The sequence below is a fragment of the Sceloporus occidentalis genome, unplaced genomic scaffold, assembly GCF_023333645.1.
Source record: "Sceloporus occidentalis isolate IW3139 unplaced genomic scaffold, rSceOcc1.0.p SCAF_16, whole genome shotgun sequence".
NCBI classification, from domain to species: domain Eukaryota; kingdom Metazoa; phylum Chordata; class Lepidosauria; order Squamata; family Phrynosomatidae; genus Sceloporus; species Sceloporus occidentalis.
In genome coordinates, this window is record NW_028316996.1 from 4,404,919 (window position 1) to 4,428,752 (window position 23,834).

General features: G+C 37.4%; 1 protein-coding gene across 1 annotated transcript in view; it reads right to left on the bottom strand.

The window, feature by feature from the left end:
• Positions 1 to 23,541, bottom strand: part of LOC149302956 (protein Largen-like) — a 97,517-nt gene extending 73,976 nt beyond the window's left edge. The window contains exon 1 of the mRNA XM_089481917.1: positions 23,398 to 23,541. Within this exon, the coding sequence (XP_089338043.1) occupies positions 23,398 to 23,541 (144 nt within the window). The remainder of the gene's footprint in view (positions 1 to 23,397) is intronic.
• Positions 23,542 to 23,834: the final 293 nt, after the last annotated feature.

Below are 23,834 nucleotides of genomic sequence, written 5' to 3' on the forward strand. Positions count from 1 at the left end.
TGATTCCCTAAAATAAAAAACATACTAGGTCACCCAATTCTGGGATGTCAATGAGTGTTCCATATGCTTTGGACCCCTACTTGCTCACTGATTCTCCACGTGCAATAAGGGCTGAGGCATGCATATAGTATTCTCTATATGGGCTGCAGGAAAGACTATGGGAACCAAGCGTGACCCTGGCAAAAATTAGTACTGTGGGTTAAAAGAGTCAAATATTTAGGTTATATGTGGTCAGTGGTCATATCTGGTTTAGGTATGGCCCTAAGTAGGACTTAGTGGCTTCAGTATTTTTATGCTATTCCCTTCCCACAACAACTCTTATTTTTATTATTATATTATATTACTGTATGTACAGGGCCCTCATGAATGTAAACCTGGATTTTGTTTCAAGTAATACTATTATTAGTCGAATTATTGATTTTATAGCCCAATTTATTGCAATGCAAGATCATTTAAGATGTTTTTATTTTGGGGACTTTGCTTCCTCGTCGCACAATCCCGATTTTACTGATTCTGATGCGTGCCTCGATTTTTTTGTTTTATATCCTCTGCTATACTGCTACAAAATCCAGTTCAAGGTTTCATTTTCCACACCTCTGCCCCACAACTACTGTACACAGACAGGAATCAGAAATGATTAATGTTTGCCATGTTAGAAATCATTTATTTTGAACTTTTTATCTTAACCTCGGTGAGGCTGAAGGTTGCTATTAAACAACTTCTATCCCCTTTGTCAAAAGCGAAGGTTTTCAACATTTCTTCACATAAAATATGACAGATCTTTCATTAGCATTGTACGCTTATATTGACTAAGACTAACAGATTCAGCCTACTGTGTCCATTCAGGAAAATCATGGAAGTCTGTTTTGCTTGCTCTGTAAGAAAGTACAAGGGATATTAAGTACCGCTACATATTAAGACCTAATGATTATTACATTCTAATGAAGGTTAGTCTTTGACTACTTACGTAGATACTCAGCAAGGTATAGTGTCTACTAGTCTATAACACAGAACAGAAAAAAGAGGATACGATAGAAACATTTAAATACATAAAATGGATTCAATAAAGCACATGAGTGAAATAAAATGTTAGAACAAGGGGTCATTGTCTAAAGGGAAAGGGTAAAAACCTTGGATGTAATGTAAGGCTGTTTTACTTCACTGAAAGGGTTGTAGGTAAGTGGAACATTCTCTGAGTGGTAAAGGTTAATACAGTGAGGAAATTTAAAACCAAGGACTAAAAAAGGTATTTACAGAAGAAAAACGGCAGAATAGTGGGACGAAATGGTTCTTTAACACCATCAAATTCTATGTTTATATGTAGGCTATGCAATCTACATTGATAGAAAGAGTCATGTATTTCTAAAAAATACCTTTTTGAAGTTTAATATAGAGTAGGGCTGCAACTAATGATTATTTTCATAATCGATTAGTTGTACGATTCTTTTTTCAATTAATCGGATTTATTTAAAATAATTTAATAAACAAACAGGATGTTAAAAACAAACGGCTGAATAAAAAAAACCCCCTTTGATAAAAATGCATTTCTTGTTTTTATTTCCCAAACTGCCCCCCCCCCCCGAGTTATGCACATTTGAGCCCAGGCTTCCCACACTGCCTCCCAGATATGTCACATACCCTCAGATATGCCACACTGCCTCCAACATATGCCACTCCGCCCTCCCAACATATGCCTTATATCCCCTGACATGCCACTGTGCCCCCTGATATGCCTTATACCCCAGTATACATTATACCCCCAGCTATGTCACTCTGTCCTCCCCAGATATGCCTTATACCCCCCAGATATTCCATAGTGCCCTCATAGATTCACAGACTCGTTCACAGCACACTGACACAATACTTTTATAAATAAATACAGGATTAATCTTCACTGGCCCCAGGATTTAGATTCCCCTTAGTTTGCCTCCCTTTACCTCTAACTGCACCTTAAGTTAACTTTATTAAATTAATTAAATTAACCCTCAGTCCTCAGTATTAAATTAACCCTAAAGACCCCATTAACCACAACTGCCCCTAAATTAACCCTAAAGACCCCATTAACCATAACTGCCCCTAAATTAACCCTAAAGACCCCATCAACCATAACTGCCCCTAATTCAAACCTAAACACCCCATTAACCATTGAAAAGAACAAAACATTATTAAAAAATACTATTTAAGTAGATAAACTGTTCATAGTACAATGTAACATGAATGATACAGCTGTATATTTTAACCATTTGATAGATTGTTCCCCTTAAGAGCCCAGGCTTATTTTCAAAGCTTTGCTGTAGTTAGATTTAGATGACAATCATATAAACAGTTTTCACCTTGGGAAACCTATGTTTTATTCAGGATAAAAAAAACACAGAATTTCACAACAGATAAGACCCATTTGGCCCATCTAATCTGCTAATGCTTTCTGATGTAAAGACTCACATCTTAATCAGTGCTTGGTCTTGTCTTAGATTCATCTTAGCCTACATTGTTAGCTGCTACCTCCTGCCTGATGATGGATCGTTAGTATCCATTATTCTTCATCGTAGACTTTATCAAGACTAGGGCTGCAACTAACGATTATGGTGTTTTGTGAACCTCCATTGCTGACATGCACTTTCACTGCAGCTTCATAGAAGCCTCAGCGTAAGTGAAGGGCAGTAACGGAGGCTGTCTGTGCGATGCAGACCCCCACCAGCTGACAGAGAGGAGGATCCTCTGCAGGAGACCTCGATTCTCTGTCAGCCAGTGGGGGTCTGCACGATGCGCACAGACAGCTTCTGTTACTGCCCTTCACTTACGCTAAGGCTTCTATGAAGCTGCAGTGAAAGTGCCTGTCAGCAATGGAGGTTCACAAAATACCAGGGAGTCGGGAGAGAGGTAGAGTGGTGTATGGGAGGGGGGAGGAGGCAGAGGGGTGCATGGAAGTGGAGGGGAGAGACGCAAGTTGTCTGTGCGCATCGCACGGACACCCACCGGCCGACAGTGAGGGGAATCCAGGTCCCCTGCAGCGTTGCGGGGGATCTGGATTCTAGTGTTATAATCCGATCTCTGTTTGAGGTCGGATTATATAAGGAGAGGAGTTTTTCAGAGCATTTGCTCTGAAAAATCCTCTTATAATCGATAAAAATCGTTTCGACTAATCGATAATGAAAATCGTTGTCAACGATTTTAATTATCGATTATTATCAATTTTATCGATTAGTTGTTTCAGCCCTAATCAAGACAATCGCATTCCATTGATCATTAAACATATTCTTCATAAAATGATATACATATTAAAAATCAACATTTTTCCAGCAAATCTGTGCACAGGAAACATTGACATAAAAAGTCACTACTTTCAAATTCCACTTTACACTTTTAGAAATTAAAACATACAATTTAACGGCAGATAAGAACCACTCGGCCCATCTAGCCTGACCATTTTTCCTGATGTGAAGACTTAGACCTCAATCAGGTCTTCCCAAGCATATTTTTAATTCCCTCACTGTTTTACATTATATTAGATTCCTAATCTAAGCCAAGTCATGTATCTGAACACATTCTATTCGTACAAATTAACGAAATTGGCTAAATTTGTACAAATCAAAATGCACAGGTCTAAATTGTATGACTCTTGTATGTTCATCCATAAAATGTAAAGCCAGTTACACACAAACCATATTCCAATGTCTACTATGTAAGCCCAGATCTAGTTATTTGAATGAACTAAGATCCTTCAAAACAACAGAAGACAGATGCACAAATAGATTTTTTCTACCTCACTTGCTTTATTGTGATTGAATGCAAGTGAAGCCATGCGGATCATAAAAGCCACAAGATGACAGGTAACCATTTTTGATCAATACCTGACTGTGTGCAGTACAATATAAGCACAAGGAATCTTTGGACGTATCATATCTGACACACATTAGTTCCCAGTTCGAATATAAAACAAAGATGTGGTCAACAAATTGTCCTCCATTCTTGATAGAGAAGACCATTTATTATTGAGATAGCTGCACTGAAGCACACACAAGTCAGTAAAGATGTTATGCTTTAAATACCGTATTTATTCGATTATAAGACGACCCTGATAATAAGATGAAAATTTGAATATTAATTTAGGAAAAAAAGAAGAGGCCTGAATATAAGACTACCCTATAGGAAAAAGGTTTTATTAGTAAATATTAATTCACATGTAAACTATTTTTTCATATTTATTAAAATGATTGCGAAAAAATATTTTTTTGTTTTTATTTCCTTTTATTTGCCAATTGCCCCCAGTTATGCACATCTGCCCTCCCAGAAATGCCTTATACCCCCCTATATGCCACTCTGCCCCAGATATGCCTTATACCCCCTATATGCCACTCTGCCCCCAGATATGCCTAATATACCCCTATAAGCCACTCTGATATGCCTTTTAACCTCCTATTTGCCACTCTGCCCCCTATATATGCCTTATATGCCCCTATATGCCACTCTGCCTCTCTGATATGCCTTTTTACCCCATATATGCCACTCTGCCTCCAGAAATCCATTCTACCCCCATATGCCACTCTTAACCTCCCCCCGACTTACCAGTGCATCCCTAGACTTGTCCCCTGTGCTTCAGACTGCCTGGTGTCTAGTGGGGGCAGCTGGTGGAGGTCTGCTGGTCCGCTGCTGCTGGCCGGTACTTCTGCTTGGGCTTCTATGACTGAGCACCAGAGAGGAGGATCCAGGTCTCCTGCAGCGATCCTCCTCTCTGGCAGCCGGTGAACGTCTGCGCAATGCACACAAACAACTTCCGGTGCTGCCGACACTTCCGCCAGAGCTTCTATGGTGGAGCACCGGAAAGTCATGTGATGCCAGCGCTCCATCATAGAAGGCCCAAAGGAAGTGCCAGCAGCAGCAGAGGTTGTGTGCGTGCGTGCATAACTGGAGAAACCTGCTAGTGTTAAAATCACAACTCTCCTGCCAGCTCTCTCTTTAGTAAATACATTCCTATGTCAGTCACTTTACTGTCTGTTACATGTGATAATTATTTGCTTTTAAATAGCCCTGGATAATTTATAAAATGGGGGTGTCATAACATACACTGGTGTCAGCTTAGCCTAGACTTAGTAGAGCTAGATATGACATCATAACACTGTTCTTTGTAACATACACTTATCATTGGACCAGACCACTACTGTGGTAAACCACCATTATATTTGGTTGAACCGGAAATTCAGGGTGTTTGAGGTGCCAAGTTCAACGGGGCAGCTCCTTTAATCCATAGGGTTGCACCAGGGGATTTCTGAGATTCAAAATGAAGGATTTAAGCCACAATTGGTGTGTGCTTTATTATATATTACTTAGATCTACTTTGCAGTCTTCTTTTGTGAACCAATCCATGCAAATCAGGGAACCTAAATACTTTCCTATAGTAGCTCTTGGGTCTCACCATTCAGAACAAGATATTGGCAATTATCACAATAACCTATTCATACTGCATCAAACCAAAGACTGACAATTCAAAAAAATCCTTTCAGCATATTGCATAAAAGATAACCACACACACTTTTCACTCTAAAATATGACGTATTCTAATGATGTGAAACTTATCCTGAAATAATTGTTCTGGTGCCAAACATTTGACACTCATAATGATGAATGTGTACAATGAATGCTAAATTCCTATTAAGTTTCAAATTTGCTGATTTTATTTTTTTTGTGAAGGTTAATATTTCAATTTTAGATACAAAGAACATTTTCATGAACAACTAGATTGGACGTGTTTTAACATAATAAAGAACTTCTGAACAAAGAACCAGATCTTAGCACGAATTAGTAGCCATGTAAAAAAAATAAAAATGAAGTCTACAGAAAGTAATGTGCCAATGAAATTATACACATTTTTAAACTGACATGCCAATAAATCTTTAATAATATAACCCTCTATTAATATATTGGCTCCATTTTGAAATATTATGCACCATATGGTTTTCTTTAGCTTACATATATCTTAATGTGACATGGGACAACGGCTAGCTCCCTAAAGTGTAGTTTGGTGCTTATTATCACGCACAGTTTCATTTCAGTTCTTGGCCATCTGACATAGTATGCGTGCAATTTTTTAAATTCTACAATAAACACAGCAAGACCACTCCATTTCTATATCAAGCCAATGAATAAATAAAATGAAAGATTAGCAACTGCAGTTGGAAAAAAAAGATCTTATTATCATGTTCTATATTCTCCATTTATATTCATCACACATTGAAGAGTGGAATAAATCTAGATACCAGGGTTAACCCTTTGAGCAAAGTAATAACAAAACATTATGAGCATTAAGGCAGTTGTATGAGTTTTATAATGTGGTATAATCTGCAGTCTGTGGACCCACTGCAAATTCCCAAGGGGCTTAAAAGGAACAGACTGTTCCCCAAAATTATATTTTGCAATGCATGTAGGAGTTCATTTTGCATGCAAATTGGTGAATACATCCTTTAGTTAATTGAGCTGGAAAAGTAGACTTCTGTTTCATTTAACTTCTCCCCTTACTGCTTCTACTAAAACCAAGACGCCATGGCACATACACGTCCTGCATATCCTCAGTAGCAGTCATGTTAAAAATAAAATATAAAAATAAAAAAAGCTAACTAAGCTCCACTGAAATCAATGGAACTAGCAGCAGTCAATCAAGTGTATGCTGGAAAACAGTGTTCAATATACAGTACATGTGATTGGCTGATGCTACTTCTATTGATTTTTAAATGGAAATCAGCTACCACTTACTAGAATAGATGTTGTACCGAGTATGTTCAAGAAGTGTACTGACAAATGCTTCCTGTTTTCAGTAGCGGCAGATTGGGGAGGACTTAAATGATAAAAAGGTATCATTTTCTAACTCCAAAAACTAAGCTATGCCTGCATGGCTTTGCATGCATTTAAAACGGCCTGGAGTCCATATACACATTTAACATGAGAAGAGAGCTGGAGTTCTATTTTAATGACCCACATTTACACATGTAAAGTTGAAGCAAGGCCTTCTCCCTAACGGATTGTAACAGTCTAACAGATGGCGTTTGTAATACACCCAGGACTGTCTATTGAAATGAACTAACAATGCCTGACAAAAACAATAATAATAAAGTGGACTTTTTGCTGTAAAAACAATAATAATACAATTAAAACATTTTTAAAATACTTTATGTTTAACCATAATATTCATACCAGTCAACCTTGAAAGAGGAAACAAAGCATGCTAAAGACAATGTTGTTAGCTACATATTCTAGCATCTTTGTAATTTAACCCTCAGGCCAACTACCTTCTAAAGTCTCAAAAGGATTAATCTGTTTTATTTGATGTAGTTATTTTGTCCTTGTGAGTTGGAATACAGTGGAATAAATAAAGCAACCACAATGTTTTGTGGCTAACCACCATTAGTGATTCACTGGCGGTCTCCCCGATTTTCCAGACAGGAAAGCAAATGACAACATTAAAAATATGTACAGCATCTTAGAGGCAGATTCTTGTGCAAATACAGTAATCAAAACACTATTTGATGCAAGAGTTTCATATTAGATTTACTTTATATAGTTAAGTGTATCCTGACACCATTGCCTATGTGATATACTATGTTTATATATTTGATGTTTTAGGAAAAAGAATAAAGATAAATGTCCACCTGAGTGTATTTTGGTGTCTTTAGCGAGAGTAACTTTTACATACCTTTTATTGGACCAACATAGAAAAAGATTTAAATTTGTTTATGCTTTCAGAGCCATACGCAGCTCTTGGTAAGATCGAAACAACTTATGTAGCTTTCCAGCTTTTCAATAAAAGATATCCACTTGGACTAAATACAAAATTTTCTCTTGGATTTTTCATTATGTATTTTGAATAACAGCACTACACCATGTTGTATACCACTTAATAATGACATTTCAGAAACTGTCAGCATGTTAAAAAATGTTAACACAGAAGGAACAGTGATTGTTTATTAAATGGTTCATATGGTCACGTACTAGAAACAGTTCAAGACAGCCCTTGAAAAGATGCTATCAAATAAGGAGGATAACACACCCCGGAATAAAGGTGGGTTAGTTAAAAGAGCAGAGCTTGGTGGAGTCAGCCTAGACTTGGCTTGTCATGTTGCACGCAAAATGAGCCAGATTCACCCTCTACATAAATGGTAATTATGGATATCTACAAGAGCCAAAATACTGAATAACAACCATACAGAGAACAAAGTGGACTAAGTCAGACAGCTGTTTGGTTTGCCCAGCTATACCATTGTATGTATACTCAGTTCAGAGAAGAACACTGTAACAAGTACAGAGACCTTAATTTAGCTTCTATGACACATGCAAGTTTTCCAACATTCCAAAAAAAGGGGTCTGAATGACTTTTTTCATAGCAACTACAAGGAAGGTGTCAATTATCTTTGCTTATTGGCATTCGACATGTAGCTCTGACTCTGTGGCAATTTGAGACATAGGTAATAGATTTGCTTGTGCACATATTTTATTGCAGAGGTGACTAGTGACATTTTGAAATAAAAACAAAATTAAATAACTAAATGGATAAATATTTTTCAAGACAACATGTTAATATCAAATATACAGCAATATACATATTCTTATATTACTTAAGAATTAAATTTTATAATTGTGAAGATATTTTGTACACATTTTTACTCCTACCCTTCATCTTTATCTTAAAATGCAATTGTTGGATTTAGGATTAGTTCATAAAATATTCTCTAGCATGTGAACTTTTGGTTTATATCATTTATTATCTATAAACTAACACGGGAACAAGAATATTGGACAATAATTTCCAGATTCTGCAAAACTCCATGGGACACATACCGTATTGGCTCGAATATAGGCCGCACTTTTTCCCCCCACTTTAAGTCTTTAAAGTGGGGGTGCGGCCTATATTCGGGGTCTAGCGCCCGACACCCAGGACATGCAGTCCCGGGCGCCGGGCAGGGTTAGGATACAGATCCCCCGCAGCGGTGCAGGGGACATGCATCCTACTCCCCGATACGCTCAGACAGCCTCCCCTGCCAGCACTTTCCACGGGGGAGGGGGGTGCCAGCACGGGAGGTTGTCTAAGCTTTACCTCTGCCCCCAAGACTTACCAGAGGAGACTCCCGGGTGTCTTGCGGGGCCGGCGGGGGACATCTACGCAATACGCGTACACAACTTCCGGTGCCGGCACATCAGCTAAGTGCCGGCACCGGAAGTTGTGTACGCGTATTGCGTAGATGTCCCCCGCCAGCCCTGCAAGACACCCGGGAGTCTCCTCTGGTAAGTCGGGGGGGGGGCAGAGTGGCAGCATATCTCGGGGGGGGAGGAGGACAGTGGCAGCATATCTCGAGGGGGGAGGAGGACAGTGGCAGCATATCTCGAGGGGGGAGGAGGACAGTGGCAGCATATCTCGGGGGGGGAGAGACAGAGTGGCAGCATATCTCGGGGGGGGGGGGAGACAGAGTGGCAGCATGTTTTTTTGGTGCTTTTTCTTTAAAAAAGCACCAAACTTTTAGGGTGCGGCCTATATACGGGGGCGGCCTATATCCGAGCCAATACGGTATTTCAATTTCAGCTCTAGGCCACTACGCTGTCACTAATATTATTTTGACAGCCTTATTTCTTATGGTGTACTTATTCATTACATGCCCCTCTTCAACAACTCCTGTAATCCCCCTACTGTAAGATTGCTTTCACGATAAGCAACTCCAATGCAGGAATGGACACTCTTGCTGATGCAGAACATGCTATAAGAGGTCTGGAATGATAACAGGGCGCTCTTGTGGGTAGCCAGAAGAATGGGTGGACAGACAGAGAAAGGTATACACAGCAAGGGTCATGGAACCACAGGTCACAGGTAGTCGATATAACACAGCCAAAATTAATATTTTTAAATTATTAGCAGCCTTACATAAAACAGGCCAGCTCCTCTGCACTGCAATCAGGCCTTCCAAGACCACCTTGCTAAGGTATCTCCAACACATCCTACAACCAGATAGTTTTGTGGATGTGAGGAAGCCTTTCATTTGTGCTCCACAAGCAGAACAGCTGCAGAGCATGTATGATAAGCAGAGCTTACAGCTTTTCCACCTAAACTTAAACAATGTTTCACTGGGTCTCCAGAGTCTTCAGGAAGGGAAGTTGCATTTGGTCATAATCACATACTGCCCAGGTTCCACCGCTTTATGGACTAGTCCTGTCCTTCTGTTGAAGCCACATCACCTTCCATTCTTCCATAAGGAGCAGGGAAGCTCCCTAGTACGACAAAAGGGCCTAGCCCCCCAAAAAGTTCTTCATGGCTACCGAGCATGTGCGATAGGGACTGTGCGCCCACAACGCTTCTTAGCCAGTAAAATCCAATATAGTGAGGCTGCCAACTGTATTGATATTTGTTCCAACAGAGATTGCATGCAGACACAATTAGACACTATAAATTAATTATATATTTTTTAGTTGAAATAATTATGTTTGAATTTGGACATTACTTGGGTTATGATGATGAGGCCACTTTTATACTCCTTTGGCCACTTGTTTATTGGGTAGCCATATATTCTCCCACTGTACAATGCTCCAACTGTCATCGGGATCTTATATCCTGTACAAATAAGTTACCAAATCAGATAACAAAATAATCATAATATAGCCTGAAAATGTTGTATATCTGCTCTGTGGTAGACAGACAGCATTAGATATATTATTCAACTGTCTGACAGCATCCCTTCGCCTTAACCCTGTAAGCATCTGAATTACATCATGAGTTAAAAGCATGTTTCCCTGGAGCGGTGGACTCAATAGAATTACTGCAAATCTTTTGTATGATTTCATTTTTCTAGCAACTGTAGCTATGGACACAGACAAAAAAATCTGATTCTATGGTTCCAATTCCTACAGTAATTATATATATTATAAACCATACAGAGCAGCTATTTCTTTGTCCAAATGATCTGTTGTATATCTGATGTTTTTCAAGCATGTTATTGTGCTAGACATGAATATAAATATGCATTGAAAATGCATTCTTTAAAACTTATGTAATGAAGCTGAATTATTGGAAACAGTGTTTAACATTTCTTTTGCTAGAAAAACACAGTATTGTTTGTTGAAAAAAAAGTATGGGTGACTTACTGATCAGAAGCTACAATGCATTTTGAAAATAAAATAATAAATGCAATATGTTTTTTTTGGTCAATGTAGGACACAAAGAATCTCAGAACAGTTTTTAAAAGATAGGTCTGTAAGAAGAAAACTGGAGTCCAAATCTAATAGTGTAACTTAGTTTTTAGAGACTAATATCACCAGGAAGAAGAAGAAAAAATGTTGGTGCGCTAAGCTGGTCTCAGGCTCAAATAATACAAATGTGTAAAATGAAGCCTACCAAACAGGTGTGAGGATGTTGTAAATACAGTGTATTGTATACAGTGTATACAAATAATTAATAATAATAAATGATGTTTTGGTAGCCGTATAACCTGCTTTGTGTGCCCACTATGTAGGAGGTGAGAGTAGGATCTCACCCTATTAAGAGGAGCCTTGACATGACGGGTGAGCTTAATTATGCTTTGGCCAATTCATATAACCAAAACCTCTCATTTATATTATGTTTATATATTTGTTGCCAACTTTATTAGGCTGAGAAGCACAGACAGTTTTTGTTTTTTTAATATTACCAGGCGCTTGAAACAACCAGCGCCCCACTCATGTACTATGCAAGTGCCATTCCTAGTTTAGTTGCAGATGAGTAGGAAAGTTGTCAGTCCCCATTAGTCCCTAACTATTTACCCACTTATTCATCAAAAAATTGTTATTGTCATATAGCTAAAACCCCACCAAGCATTATAGGTGTGTATACAGAAATCCCTTACAGCTGGACGAAACAATATTGGTTAGAGCCAGACTAAAGTCTAAACATTGGGGTGACCTTTGCTTAAGAAGAAAAGAGGAGCAAAATGAATAGGAGCACAAGCCAGAGCGAAAACAGACCTACAATTCCTCGTCGTCCGGATTTTGATGCTTCCAAGTGCATGTATGGATACATAGAAGGGCTTTTATTCTGATGCTAATGATAGTGAATGAATAATACTAAACACGAGGAGGGTGAGGCAGTAAGAGGAAATTTGGAGAGAGATTGCATTTAAGCCATGATAAAAGTTGCCATCTACCATAAACATTTTTTTTATTTTATTTAACATTGTGTTGCTATTGCTGGGATATATTTTCACATAACTGTTCCAGACTATAAGTAGTAAGAAAGTAAAAATTATTAATAAGTTGATGCAGTAATGAACTCATGGCATGCAAGTAGCATTATCTCAATAGATTCTTCTTAAATACTAGTTGCCATTTCACAGTTATCTACTGTTCCTAAAAATTAATACATTTTCCAGTCTTTTTTTTTCCTGTTTTTTGTTTTGTTTAGTATACTAAGACTACAGTAGGTAAAATATAATAAGTTGTCTTTTTTCAGACAATCTGAGCTTTCCGTTATTTGAAACGCAAAGAACCAAATAAGTATGCATTTAAAAAGATTAGAGTTTTCCTTCTTAGTTTGATGGTATTAGGAAATATTTGCTCTGAATACACTCCTCAGTAAAAGCAAGGTTTGAAAGCAAACATTTAATTTTCTGTTTCACTTGGTTTTATAACACTAGTTATCTAGCAAATATTCAGGTTAGAAACAAAATGTTCTTTCTTCCATTAATTTCTCCAATCTGCTTGATGACATCCTCACTATTTTAACGTAATCTACAAGGCACTACTGATGTAGACAAGAAACCAAGGGGACAATATATATATATATATATATATATATATATATATAGTTTGCCCGGGGTGGGTTGATACATATATAGAGAGATATTTTAATTCGGGTGTCTCACAAATTCGGCATCAAAATTGTGAGTGGTGGCAGATTACCTGGAGGGATACAGGCAGGATTTGGGGGTTAATTTGGTATAACCTTGTTAAGGGGTAAAGTTAGTAAATCCAGAGGCCTGGTGATATTAACCCCTTCATGCCAAGCCCTCCACACCGTCATGGCTTCGCAAGTAGTCCTGACCATGACAACAAGTACCTCCAGTTACCGTACCGTGCAAATGCCTATGGTCGGCTGCTTAATAAAAGGTAGTCCCTGATCAGAATTGAGTCCTTGCTGCATTGGTAGGGTATTATGTATCCCCAAACTGCTGAGAACAATAATTGTCTCCTTTTCTTGTTGTTAATTTTGTTGTGGAAAGTGAATATGCATTAAAGTATGGTTATGTCTCTAAAAGACAGATTTCATTTTAAACAAATCTAAACACTTAATTAAAACAGCACAATACATGTAAAGTGTTTTTCTTTGTTTATGTATATCTATGTCACATAAGTTTAAAAACTCCATATGTAGGATGCACTCTAGTGATGTTTATCAAAGAAAGTCATCGCTTTGTGTTTTTCAGAGTCTGCGGGGGAACAGAGAAAGATAGTGAACGATAAATTTATCACATGGTAAGTAATAGAATTCAGCTCTACTGAGAGTTTACATTTGCAGAGCATTGAAAGGTCCATTTTATCAGGTAATGGCAAATTCTACTGTGAAGGAAATGGAAGGACAATTTCTAGATGATGGGGAATTGCTCAGCTTTATTTATGTACATACATAGTATTTGAAAGCTAAAAAGATTTTGATGCACACACACACCTGAGTGATGGATTGGAATTTTTTAAAGTTATTCTGTCCATGTAAAAAGTACCTGTTTTTGTAGATCATTAAAGCTTTTGGAGGAAACTACATTTGTCTACTTCTAACGGCAGCATTTTTAAATGGTTTGCCAAGCCCCTAACCTTAAGCATATTATAAATATGGTATAAATGCATTTTTTTGTTACTCACAACAGTTTGTGGTCTACAACCATTTGTGTTTAAGACATCTTAAACCGTATGTTTATTTAAAAGGGACAGTTTATCAGCTCATCGTGGGGAATGTATATTAAAGCACTTCAAATATGCATTAATTTACCTAAAAGCAAAAATACCTCCAGAGTGCACACGATGGCTGGAACAAGAGAAACTGAATTTTACCTGGGTTCTTTTAAGCTGATGAATTTCTGAAAACATACTGGTTTAACGTAAATCACTCATAAGATGTGGAATTACTTGGCAGATTTGATGGTCTCTTACTTAAGTTATTTTAAAAGAACCCATTCAAAATAGTTTTTTTCCAGACAAATGATTTGGTTTCCACTGTAAATTCCAAAGGAAGCAGTTATTCAATTTAAGTGCACATAACTAAAGCCTTGTTCTCTCAAGATTCTTGTTGACTAGAATTTGTGCCTTCCAATCTGGTATTGTAAAACCTACCATATAGTAAGACAATGAGAATTGTGTTCAAAATTAAGTTATATGTTAACAAATTAAATGTGAAATAACAAAAAGAAAAAAGAAAACACAAAAACTATTTTAATACCTACCAAGCCATGTTGCCATGCACATTTTTAATAACATGTTATTAATTATCTCATGCATTATTTATTGCAGTAGTACATCTGAAAGGCTTTCCTATGTCTCCAATGATTAACCAAAGTTGAACAGTCAGGCATAGTCAGGGAAATAGGAAACAGACAAAGACAATGCTGGAAAACAACAGAGAAGGCAGACATTTTTATTCTCTGACCATTAGAGAAAACTTTGTGCTGAATCCATTTATAAGCTTTAAGGTCCTACATTCTACACAATGGTAATAGACGTATCACACAATCAATGTATGCGCAGAGGCAAAATCTAAAGTATATATGGCTGGATGGGGTTGACAAGTAAAATTCCATATCATAAAGCAGGCATGTCCAAAGTCCGGCCCGAGGGCCAATTGCGGCCCGCGTTCCGGACTGATAAGGCCCCACAGATAAGCTGCCCAAATATAGATCTGGTTTTTTTATATTAAAGGCAGAGTGATTTAACACCTGTTTAGATTTGTCATCCAAGTCACAAAATGAAAAGTATGCTGTTTCAATAAACTTTGCATAAAATAGTTAATTTGCATTTAATTTTAATAGTTCAAAGAATGTCAGGCAAAATGGTTGGCCCTCGCTCATGAAATCTGGCACGCTTCGAAAAAAGTTTGGACATGCCTGTCATAAAGAATACATATACAAATATGTCATCATCAAGGTAAAAGAACAAATCTAATTTCAGGTCTTGGGTTCAGGATGGGATACTTCTATGTGACAACCTAGTAGTTCAGGGACCAGATATTTCTCTGTAGCTGTAAGTTTCACTAACAGGGTGCGCACAGCAGGACAGGATCATCAAAGACACTTTGGCCATACCTGAATTTCAGCAAAATACAGGAAGGCATGCTACCTAAAGATGCTTTAAAAGGCTGCGCACTAAGGAACACAAAGGGGATTTTATATATAGCTACCAAAAGTGCAATACTTAAAATCTTACTTGTGTTATAATAAAATCAAGAGAATTACTAGATAATTACTAGCCTTTATCAGAATTCCAGTGGTTCAAAAGTTTACATACACTTTGTTTCATTTCTTAACTTGAATCAAACGCTTTGGGTAGCCTTACACAATCGTCTCACAATATTTAGCTGGAATTTTTGCCCATTCCTCCTCACAAAACTGTTGTATCTCAGTCAGGTTTGTGGGCTTTCTTGCTTGGACACTGTTTTTCAGTTCAGTCCACAAATTCTGTATGGGATTCAGGTCAGGGCTTTGTGGTGGTTAGACCAATGCTTTGTTGTCTATAAGTCATTGTGTTACTCATTGTCTTGCTAGAAGACCCAGTTCCACAAGTCCAGTTTCTCCTTAGGAGCAATTTCCAAACAACTGCAGGTACCACGACCAACTGTACAAACAATTGCATACAAACATAAAAAGCATGGAGCATAAATTAACTCCAAGGCCTGAAAGTACTTTGGTCCACGAAGAAGCCACAGCATAAAATAAAAAACAGAATTAAGTTTGAAGGTGATCACTAGGATAAAAATCTATTTTTTTGGAGGAGTGTTCTCTGGTCAGATGAAACAAAAATTGAATTATAGGGTCATGATGATCAGCACTATGTACGGTATAGAAGAAAATGGTGTGGCTTTTAATATGAAGAACACCATCCCAACTGTGAAGCATGGGAGCGGTGGCTTCATGATGTGGGGGAGTTTTGTTGGAAAAGGCACAGGACAAAAAAGTTAAAACTTGGCCCTGACTGGGTCTTCTAACAGGACCAAGTTGTAATGGAATTGCTTGTAGACAACAGAGTATTGGTCCGGCCATAGGCTGAAAATGCTGACACATTATGAAAGAATATGAATTAGAGTGTTTAATGCACCCATATTTTCCTAAGCTGCCAGCAGACTAAGAACCCAGAACTCAGGACAGGGAAACGAACAATGAATGGATGAATAAAAGTAATGTGTAGGTTTATGATGGTACTACATTTTGCAACATTCTTTAACACTGTAGCAGATGCTTTCTTGACAGGTTCTATGATAGCCACAGACCTCCTTATGCGTTTTATTACAATTTATAGTCCCGCAGCCAGAAGAAGTATTGCATTAATGGCTAAGGATACTTGTGCCAAGATTAAATTTAACAATATAGCAGGTGCAGGTGAAATAAAGAAATAAACATCCAGAAGAGAGAATAAACATTACAGAAGTAAGAATGTCTCAGACTAAATGAAATTACATTAAAAAAAAAATCTTGCTCCAAGGGTTTTGAATTTTAAAGGACATTGTAGTGCAGCATATTCCAAGTTCACAACAACTTTAAGGGTGCTTGTGATAAACTGAATTCAATTGACATTTTGTCTGTGTTAGTAAATTGAGAGAAAAAATCTGTGTAACCACTAGACTTTGTACGAACTTGTTTTTTTAACGAAATTTTTCATGCATTCGTATGGATCGCCAAAAACCAAAGTGATTCCCCCCCCCAAAGAAACTGACGAAAATGAATTGCAAAACTGCAGAAATTTATTAGGTGATGAGGTAAAGTGGGAAGGGACGGTACATATCAATGACTGATTGATGACTGGTAGAAACAGCAAAAAAAAACAAAAACAAGAGGTGGTCGGATTGATTGTTATGGCTGTGATTGTTACAGACTGATGAGAGTTGGAGTGTGAAACAGCGGCAGTTAGCTCAGCAGAGGTTGAAATTGATGCCCAAATAAAATACTGCAAGTTAATAAAGTAATCATAGTTTTAGTGCAAAAAATTTACTGGTGTGGGGTAGCTTGGAGAAGCTTTGGTGTACTACTGTAGTGTATTAATTTGCATCTGCATCCATGTAATTTATTTTAGGGCAAAACCCAAAATATGTTGTATTAACTTTATCTTATCAAATATTATTCTTCGTCTTCAATTATAAATATTGGTGACAAAACCAGGCATTCTACTGGCCTTGTGAATAGCGTGACTTTCTTTCAGTTGTTTAAAATTGAAAACGTGTTCCTGTGTAGTTTAAATCACTACCAGCCATACCTCTAATTTGTGAACAAGTTATTTTTTTTATTATCTTTTATCATGTCATATTATTTTTCATTGATAAATAAATATTGGTCACAAAACCAGGCATTATAATATGTATAATGTATAATATTGGGGAAATTCAGTTCTGCTTCAAGGGGCTGCATGTGCCTATCATCTGCCAGTGCCAGCTTGCCCAGGCTCAGTGCCCTACTACTACTACTACTGCTGCTGCTGCTGCTGCCCCTCACCTTCCTTGCTTTGGTGAATCCATTATCTTTTTTCTAATATGGGGAGGGGAATTAGTCTTAAGGCTGGAGATATATCTGTCTGCCAGTGCCTGCCCTGTGCCCTGCTCTGCTGCTGCAGCTCAGTTTCGGCATGTCAATGACTCGGCAACAGGATGCCACTTATCTCAGCTTCTGTGAGGTGAACTTAACAAAAGATCATTGTGAATGACAAACATTATTTAGTTTTAACAAACAGTTGCAACTGGGTATTACAGTGCTTCCAAGCATACTGTCCAATTCCAGGATTCATAATGCCTCATGCCTCCACAACACCAGTAGTATATAAACCTACCTCTTTTTTAATGGCATAGTGCAACATGGTAGGGGGTAATATTTTGAATTGTGTACCAATATTTTACCAAGCAACAATTTGGCAACATAAACAACAAAAAAATACAAAATATTGCTAGTGGAGGCCATGTTGTTGGGGTATTAAGAAGGTGAGAAGTGTATTGTTTTGTAGTATGCTTCACAACGACCATGCACTTGCACTTAGAAGTGTTAATTGAAGTTCGCAATCAGTTTCTAATGGAACACGTTTTAGCAAGGAATACATTTAAGAAAACAATCAGTCATATGGTGCTTGAACTATATACTTGCACACTGTCCAAAGGTTAGCTTTCTGCCAGCATTTTCCCATTGTAAACAAATGGTTGTCCTACATCTGTATGAACGAGACCTCAAATCAAATATTCCCTTTCAGGAAAAGAACCAAGTGCTTGGCTAAATGACCAGATTTAAACCTACATATCTATGGGAGCATTCTATTAAAAATTTATCAAAACACATTATTAAACTCTTTCTGCATCAGCGCATACTTCTGAATTAAAATGGACTCACCTGCTACATCTGGCCACAGAAAAAGCATGCAATAAACGAAGAGGTCAGCAGCTTTCTAAATAATGTATGCTAACATACTGCAGCATTGGACAAACATTTCAGCCAATGCTGAAATAAAAATCAGTTACTATCGCAAGCATTACATAGACTCATACATTTATTAGTTCAAATTGTAGTATGTCCCCTTGATTAAGCAAATGTGATAAAAAGGTCCTTAATTCTTTCAGAGGTGGTATTGCATTAATGGCTAATGATACAGCACTTTCAGGGAGAGAGATGCATATGACCAGACAGGGACATATTTCGATTTTAGGTCACTCTAGGTGTTCTACAAAGAAGACAATTCTTATCCTGTGTACTACAATGTCATCTAATATGACCCATGTTCCAGACCCTACATTTCATTCATAGAATAATACGCTTATAATTGTTATGATTATGTTTCTAAACACATTTGCGGACCATTAGACAATCAACATAACTACAATGAGGACTTTATTGCAGAGCTGTGGACATCTATAGCCATGAGTGTGGCTGCAATAGGGAAGCCAAGAGCTTTCACAATTGCTTGTATGTCCTGTGTAAAGTGCAAAGATCACAATGATACACATGACCAAGATTGAGAATTCATCCTGCGACAGAATGCAGCACCAAAAGTAAAGATTCATCACCATCAGCTTCAGCCAAATACTAACAATTTCTAGTATCTTGAAAATAGTAAAAATGTAAGTGAGATATATAGAACAGATAATGCTATACACACTTTGTAACTGATAAGGTTCTGCAACTGCTCACTTTGAACTGGAATGTCAATACCACCTTCCAACAATAAGAGCCCACCACACATACCAGCAGTGCCCTGTGCAGTCCTGTGGAAAAACCATAGTCCCTGTATTAAGCTAGCCAGGTTTTAAAACATTGGATTTCTATGGTTATTATTGTACCAGTACCGATAGGGCAAATTTCACTACAAAAATCAAATTTTCACATTTAAAGACCAGTAACCAGTGTTTTAATATGCCAGTAGCAGCTCACGCTTAAGGGTTAAAAAAGGGTTAAAAAAACCTCCACTGCTCTACCATGCGTTGACTGCTCACCTTTGTTCTTGTAAAACAGAAAAAATAATGTAAAACAGACAGCAATGGGCCATAATTATGTGCAAATTTATAGAAATATAACCTATTCAAAATCCTTATTGCCATGTGAAGATTAAATTATCTCATCTATTTTAGTACTATCCTTTATGATTTAATTAGTTTTATCAAGTGATTGAGCAGGGCCATTACTTAAAAGGTATTTAATTTCAGAACTATCTGTCCCTTGGCTATTTTCTCAGAACCTACAGTACATTTAACAGTTACCTACACCAAATGCAGCTATGATTATGATTAAAACAAATTATAATATATATATATATATATATATATATATATATATATATATCCAGTGAAGGAAAAAAAATATTTGATCCCCTGCTGATTTTGTATGTTTGGCCACTGACATGTCATGATCAGTCTATAATCTTAATAGTAGGTTTAAAGAGACAGAATACCAACAAAAACATTCAGAATAACGCATGTCAAATAAGTTATAAATTGATTTGCATTTGATCCCCTATCAATCAGCAAGATGTCTGGCTCCCAGGTGTCTTTTATACAGGTAACAAGATGAGATTAGGATCACTCTTTTAAATGGAGTGCTCCTAATCTCAGCTTGCTACCTGTATAAAAGACACCTGTCCACAGAACCAATCAATTAGATTCCAAACTCTCCACCATGGCCAAGACCAAAGAGCTGTCCAAGGATGTCAGGGACAAGATTATAGACCTACACAAGGCTGGAATGGGCTACAAGACCATCGGCAAGCAGCTTGGTTCAGACCTACATGTAAAGTGCTCCCACTGATTTTAATGGGTGTGCTTTCTTGCCACCAATTGGCTGTTTCAAGCAGCCAATCAATGGCAAGAGTCATTGGACAACAAAGAGTATAGCTGCAGCTTCTATCTTGGGTAAGTGATTTTTCCTATATTTTTGTTTTTTTATTTTAAATAATGCATATTAAACTACTTTAGGGACATTAAACTGCCCCTTTAGGTTATTTCTCCTTTTTGGTTGAGAAGTTTTTGTACCTTCTAGATGGCAGGTGATTGGGTCTCTCTACTTTCATAATTGTGGTGTGATTAAACAGAACAGGAAAACAATTGTTATTATGGATTTTCCGCATTTTTTCCCCTTGATCTCCTACTTTGAAACCAAATATATCAAACACACAGAGATTAAAAAATAAGTACACGCTATACAGCATTTTAAGAAATTAAGGTTCAACTGCTATGAATATATATGTTACTGTGTGGAGTCAATGGTTTGGGTTGGTTAAAAAATGACAACAGAAAGGAATTATATTCTTCAATCTGTTTTAAACAAATAATCCACTGTGTTTAATTTTTCAGACATATAAGAAGAGCCCCAAAATTGGGATGAAGGATTAGTGATTCCATCTGCCTTACAGTTACAGTCATCATTCGATGTTAGGCTGCCCCAATCAGCAACAAAATAGGTTTTACCAGGATATCCTTTCAGATCTTTAAAAATACAGAAATCCAATTTAATTGAATTATTTGCCACTGGCATTAGAATGTGGGACAAAAATCCTTAATCAGCAAATGCTTTCAGTAAGATGAGGAATGAATCACAAAAAAAGAGAGATGATTAATACATATAAAAAAGATTTGTATACAATTTAGTGTTTTACATTCCCAAGCCATTAGTGTCATTATATAAAAAAAATAAAGTTAATCAAGCAGAAGATTCATGTTGTATGACTACTGTATGAGAAAGAAAGAAAATGATATAATTCATTTGTCATTTTGATTCCAGTTATAGTGATAAAATCCCTTTGACATGTGATGTAATTCAACATTCTTTACAGCACAATTGTAAACAGAGCCATTTCATCTACACCCCGGAAGCCAATGCCTGGAGGAAAAAATCTAAAATAAAAAAAACTTTACAAATTATAACACCCTTCAATGAAAGTTAAGTACATTTCCCTTCCATGCCATTATTATACCGCATCGATAGAACCATCCCAGCACATTATACAAACATTCTGATGGGATTATTTAAATGACGCTTTTAACTATTGGAGCAACATATTGTTGCTCGGAATGCTTTGGCGCACTGTTGGTTAAATTCCAGGACACAAATAAAAACCTGTTGCAGGCAGTTCAAAAAGATACTAAATACTGAATGAAAGGAATGCCTTCTATAAATAAAAACAAACCCAGGATTACTAGGTAAAGCACAAAGTCTTTGGACTTGAATTTCAGTAAATAATCCAACCATCTGTCGACCAGTTGTGCTCCAAAATTATGATTTAGGAAATTGCTTAGGAAAAAAATAAAAACATTTTCTTTATTTGTAGCTACATTTATCTGCTGTTGACGTTATCCTGTGAGATCCGTTATGTCTCTTTGTAAACCAGAAGGATTCTGACACTTGCCATTGGCAAAGGGATGCATGATTTTCCCTGAATGTGCTCAAGACGGATAGAGAATTTTGATTTATGTCTTCGAATCATTCCAATGTAAATATTACGATGAAATCTATTATTTGTTTTAGCGCTTACCTAATTACTTTTTCAAACCTTTGACACTAACCATTCATATGGAATGACCTCGTGATGCATAATACACTATATTTTTCATGGTAAATTATTCTCAAGCAGATGCTGTAACATGGGTTTAAGAACCACACTTTTTACTTAACCTTTTTGTCCATTCACATATAGAGAATTCAATAGGGCTACTTGTACAGTGTGCCAAATAATAATTAAAAAAAATGTGTGTACATTTAAAGATTTTGTTCTTTTTATTAATGGTTTTTGACATTAGGCGTACCCCACATTTTGTAATTAAGTGGATACATATCAAGTTTTCTGCATCTCAGGGGTGTCTCCCTTAACTGTGTTAATTAAAGGAGAGCTGTATGGTGGATTATTGTAATACAGGACATAGCAAATCTCTCTAAGCTAAGAAAGGTGCTTTCAATGAGAGTCAGGCAGCCTTGTGAGAGGTAAGTCATTAATGATATTGACCCTTTACATACAAAAGTGTGTGCAAAAGCCCTGGCCCTTAAATAGTAAAAAAAACCAACAACCCCTGTTTTCTGCAATGGCTGAACAGGATCTGGATATCATTGATACAAAAAAGTCACAAGGTAAGAGATGAATCATACAGACACAGCATACATGTAGGATTGTTACTGGCTGCACAACATGCACTGTTTTACAAGCAATGGGTACAGTGTAGAGCAAGCCCAAAACTTGTAATCAATTCAAGGCAACTCCTACTCAGAAAACAAGTCTACGTGAAATGTCAGAATCCAGAATAAATCACAGATCTCCATTAAAAACACCAGCAATCTTCAATCACCCACAGTCTCCCCACCAACACTGCATGGGAATTCATCATGGGAAAAAAATGACACTACACTGCTGGGGCAGAATCATATAGTCAGGGGCATGATGGGGTAATTAAAAGCATTTCAGGCTTCAGATGCACATTGATGCATGTGTATGAAAGGGTGGCTTGTTTTAATGTGCATGTAAAGCATTGTCGGTTGTATGCTGGCATCTATCTTTTGCGAACTGCCCAAATGTACTCATGCAGTAACAAAATAAGGAAAAGCATTAAAATAAATGAATTTTAAATAGCCATTACTCGTGTTTGGTAGTTTTATCAAGAGTTTAAGCAATCCAACTGCTATGTGTTGCCCCAATGAGTTGAGAATAGCCTTCTTCTTTTCTCTTGCCTCTTGGAGACCTTACCTCCTTAAGTTCTTTAGCTACATCCTTCAGATCTCCAAGCACTAGTTCCAAATCATCCACAATAATCTTGATCTGTTCTTTCACCTTGGCTTTGGAGGCTTGCCCCTCTGTTGGTGAGGATGTTCCCTTAGACTTCGCTGACATGCTGCAATCCAACTCAAGGGAGCTTCAAAAGAGGGTGATTGGTCCCATCCCTCTGCGAGATGCTCATTCTCCACATTTTCCTCCTTAGATCTCCCTCTTTCTCCTCTTTTTCCTCTCCCTGTTCGCACGGTGCCATCAACTCCACACAACTGCACAGGGAATGGGCTGCAGACTAGTGGCCGGGAATGCCTGCGTCACAGTACTCTGCTAAATCAAGGAGGGGAAAAGTGCAAAAAAATAAAAAATAGAAAAAAATAAAAACCCTGAAGTTCACATGTAACGCAAAACACTCC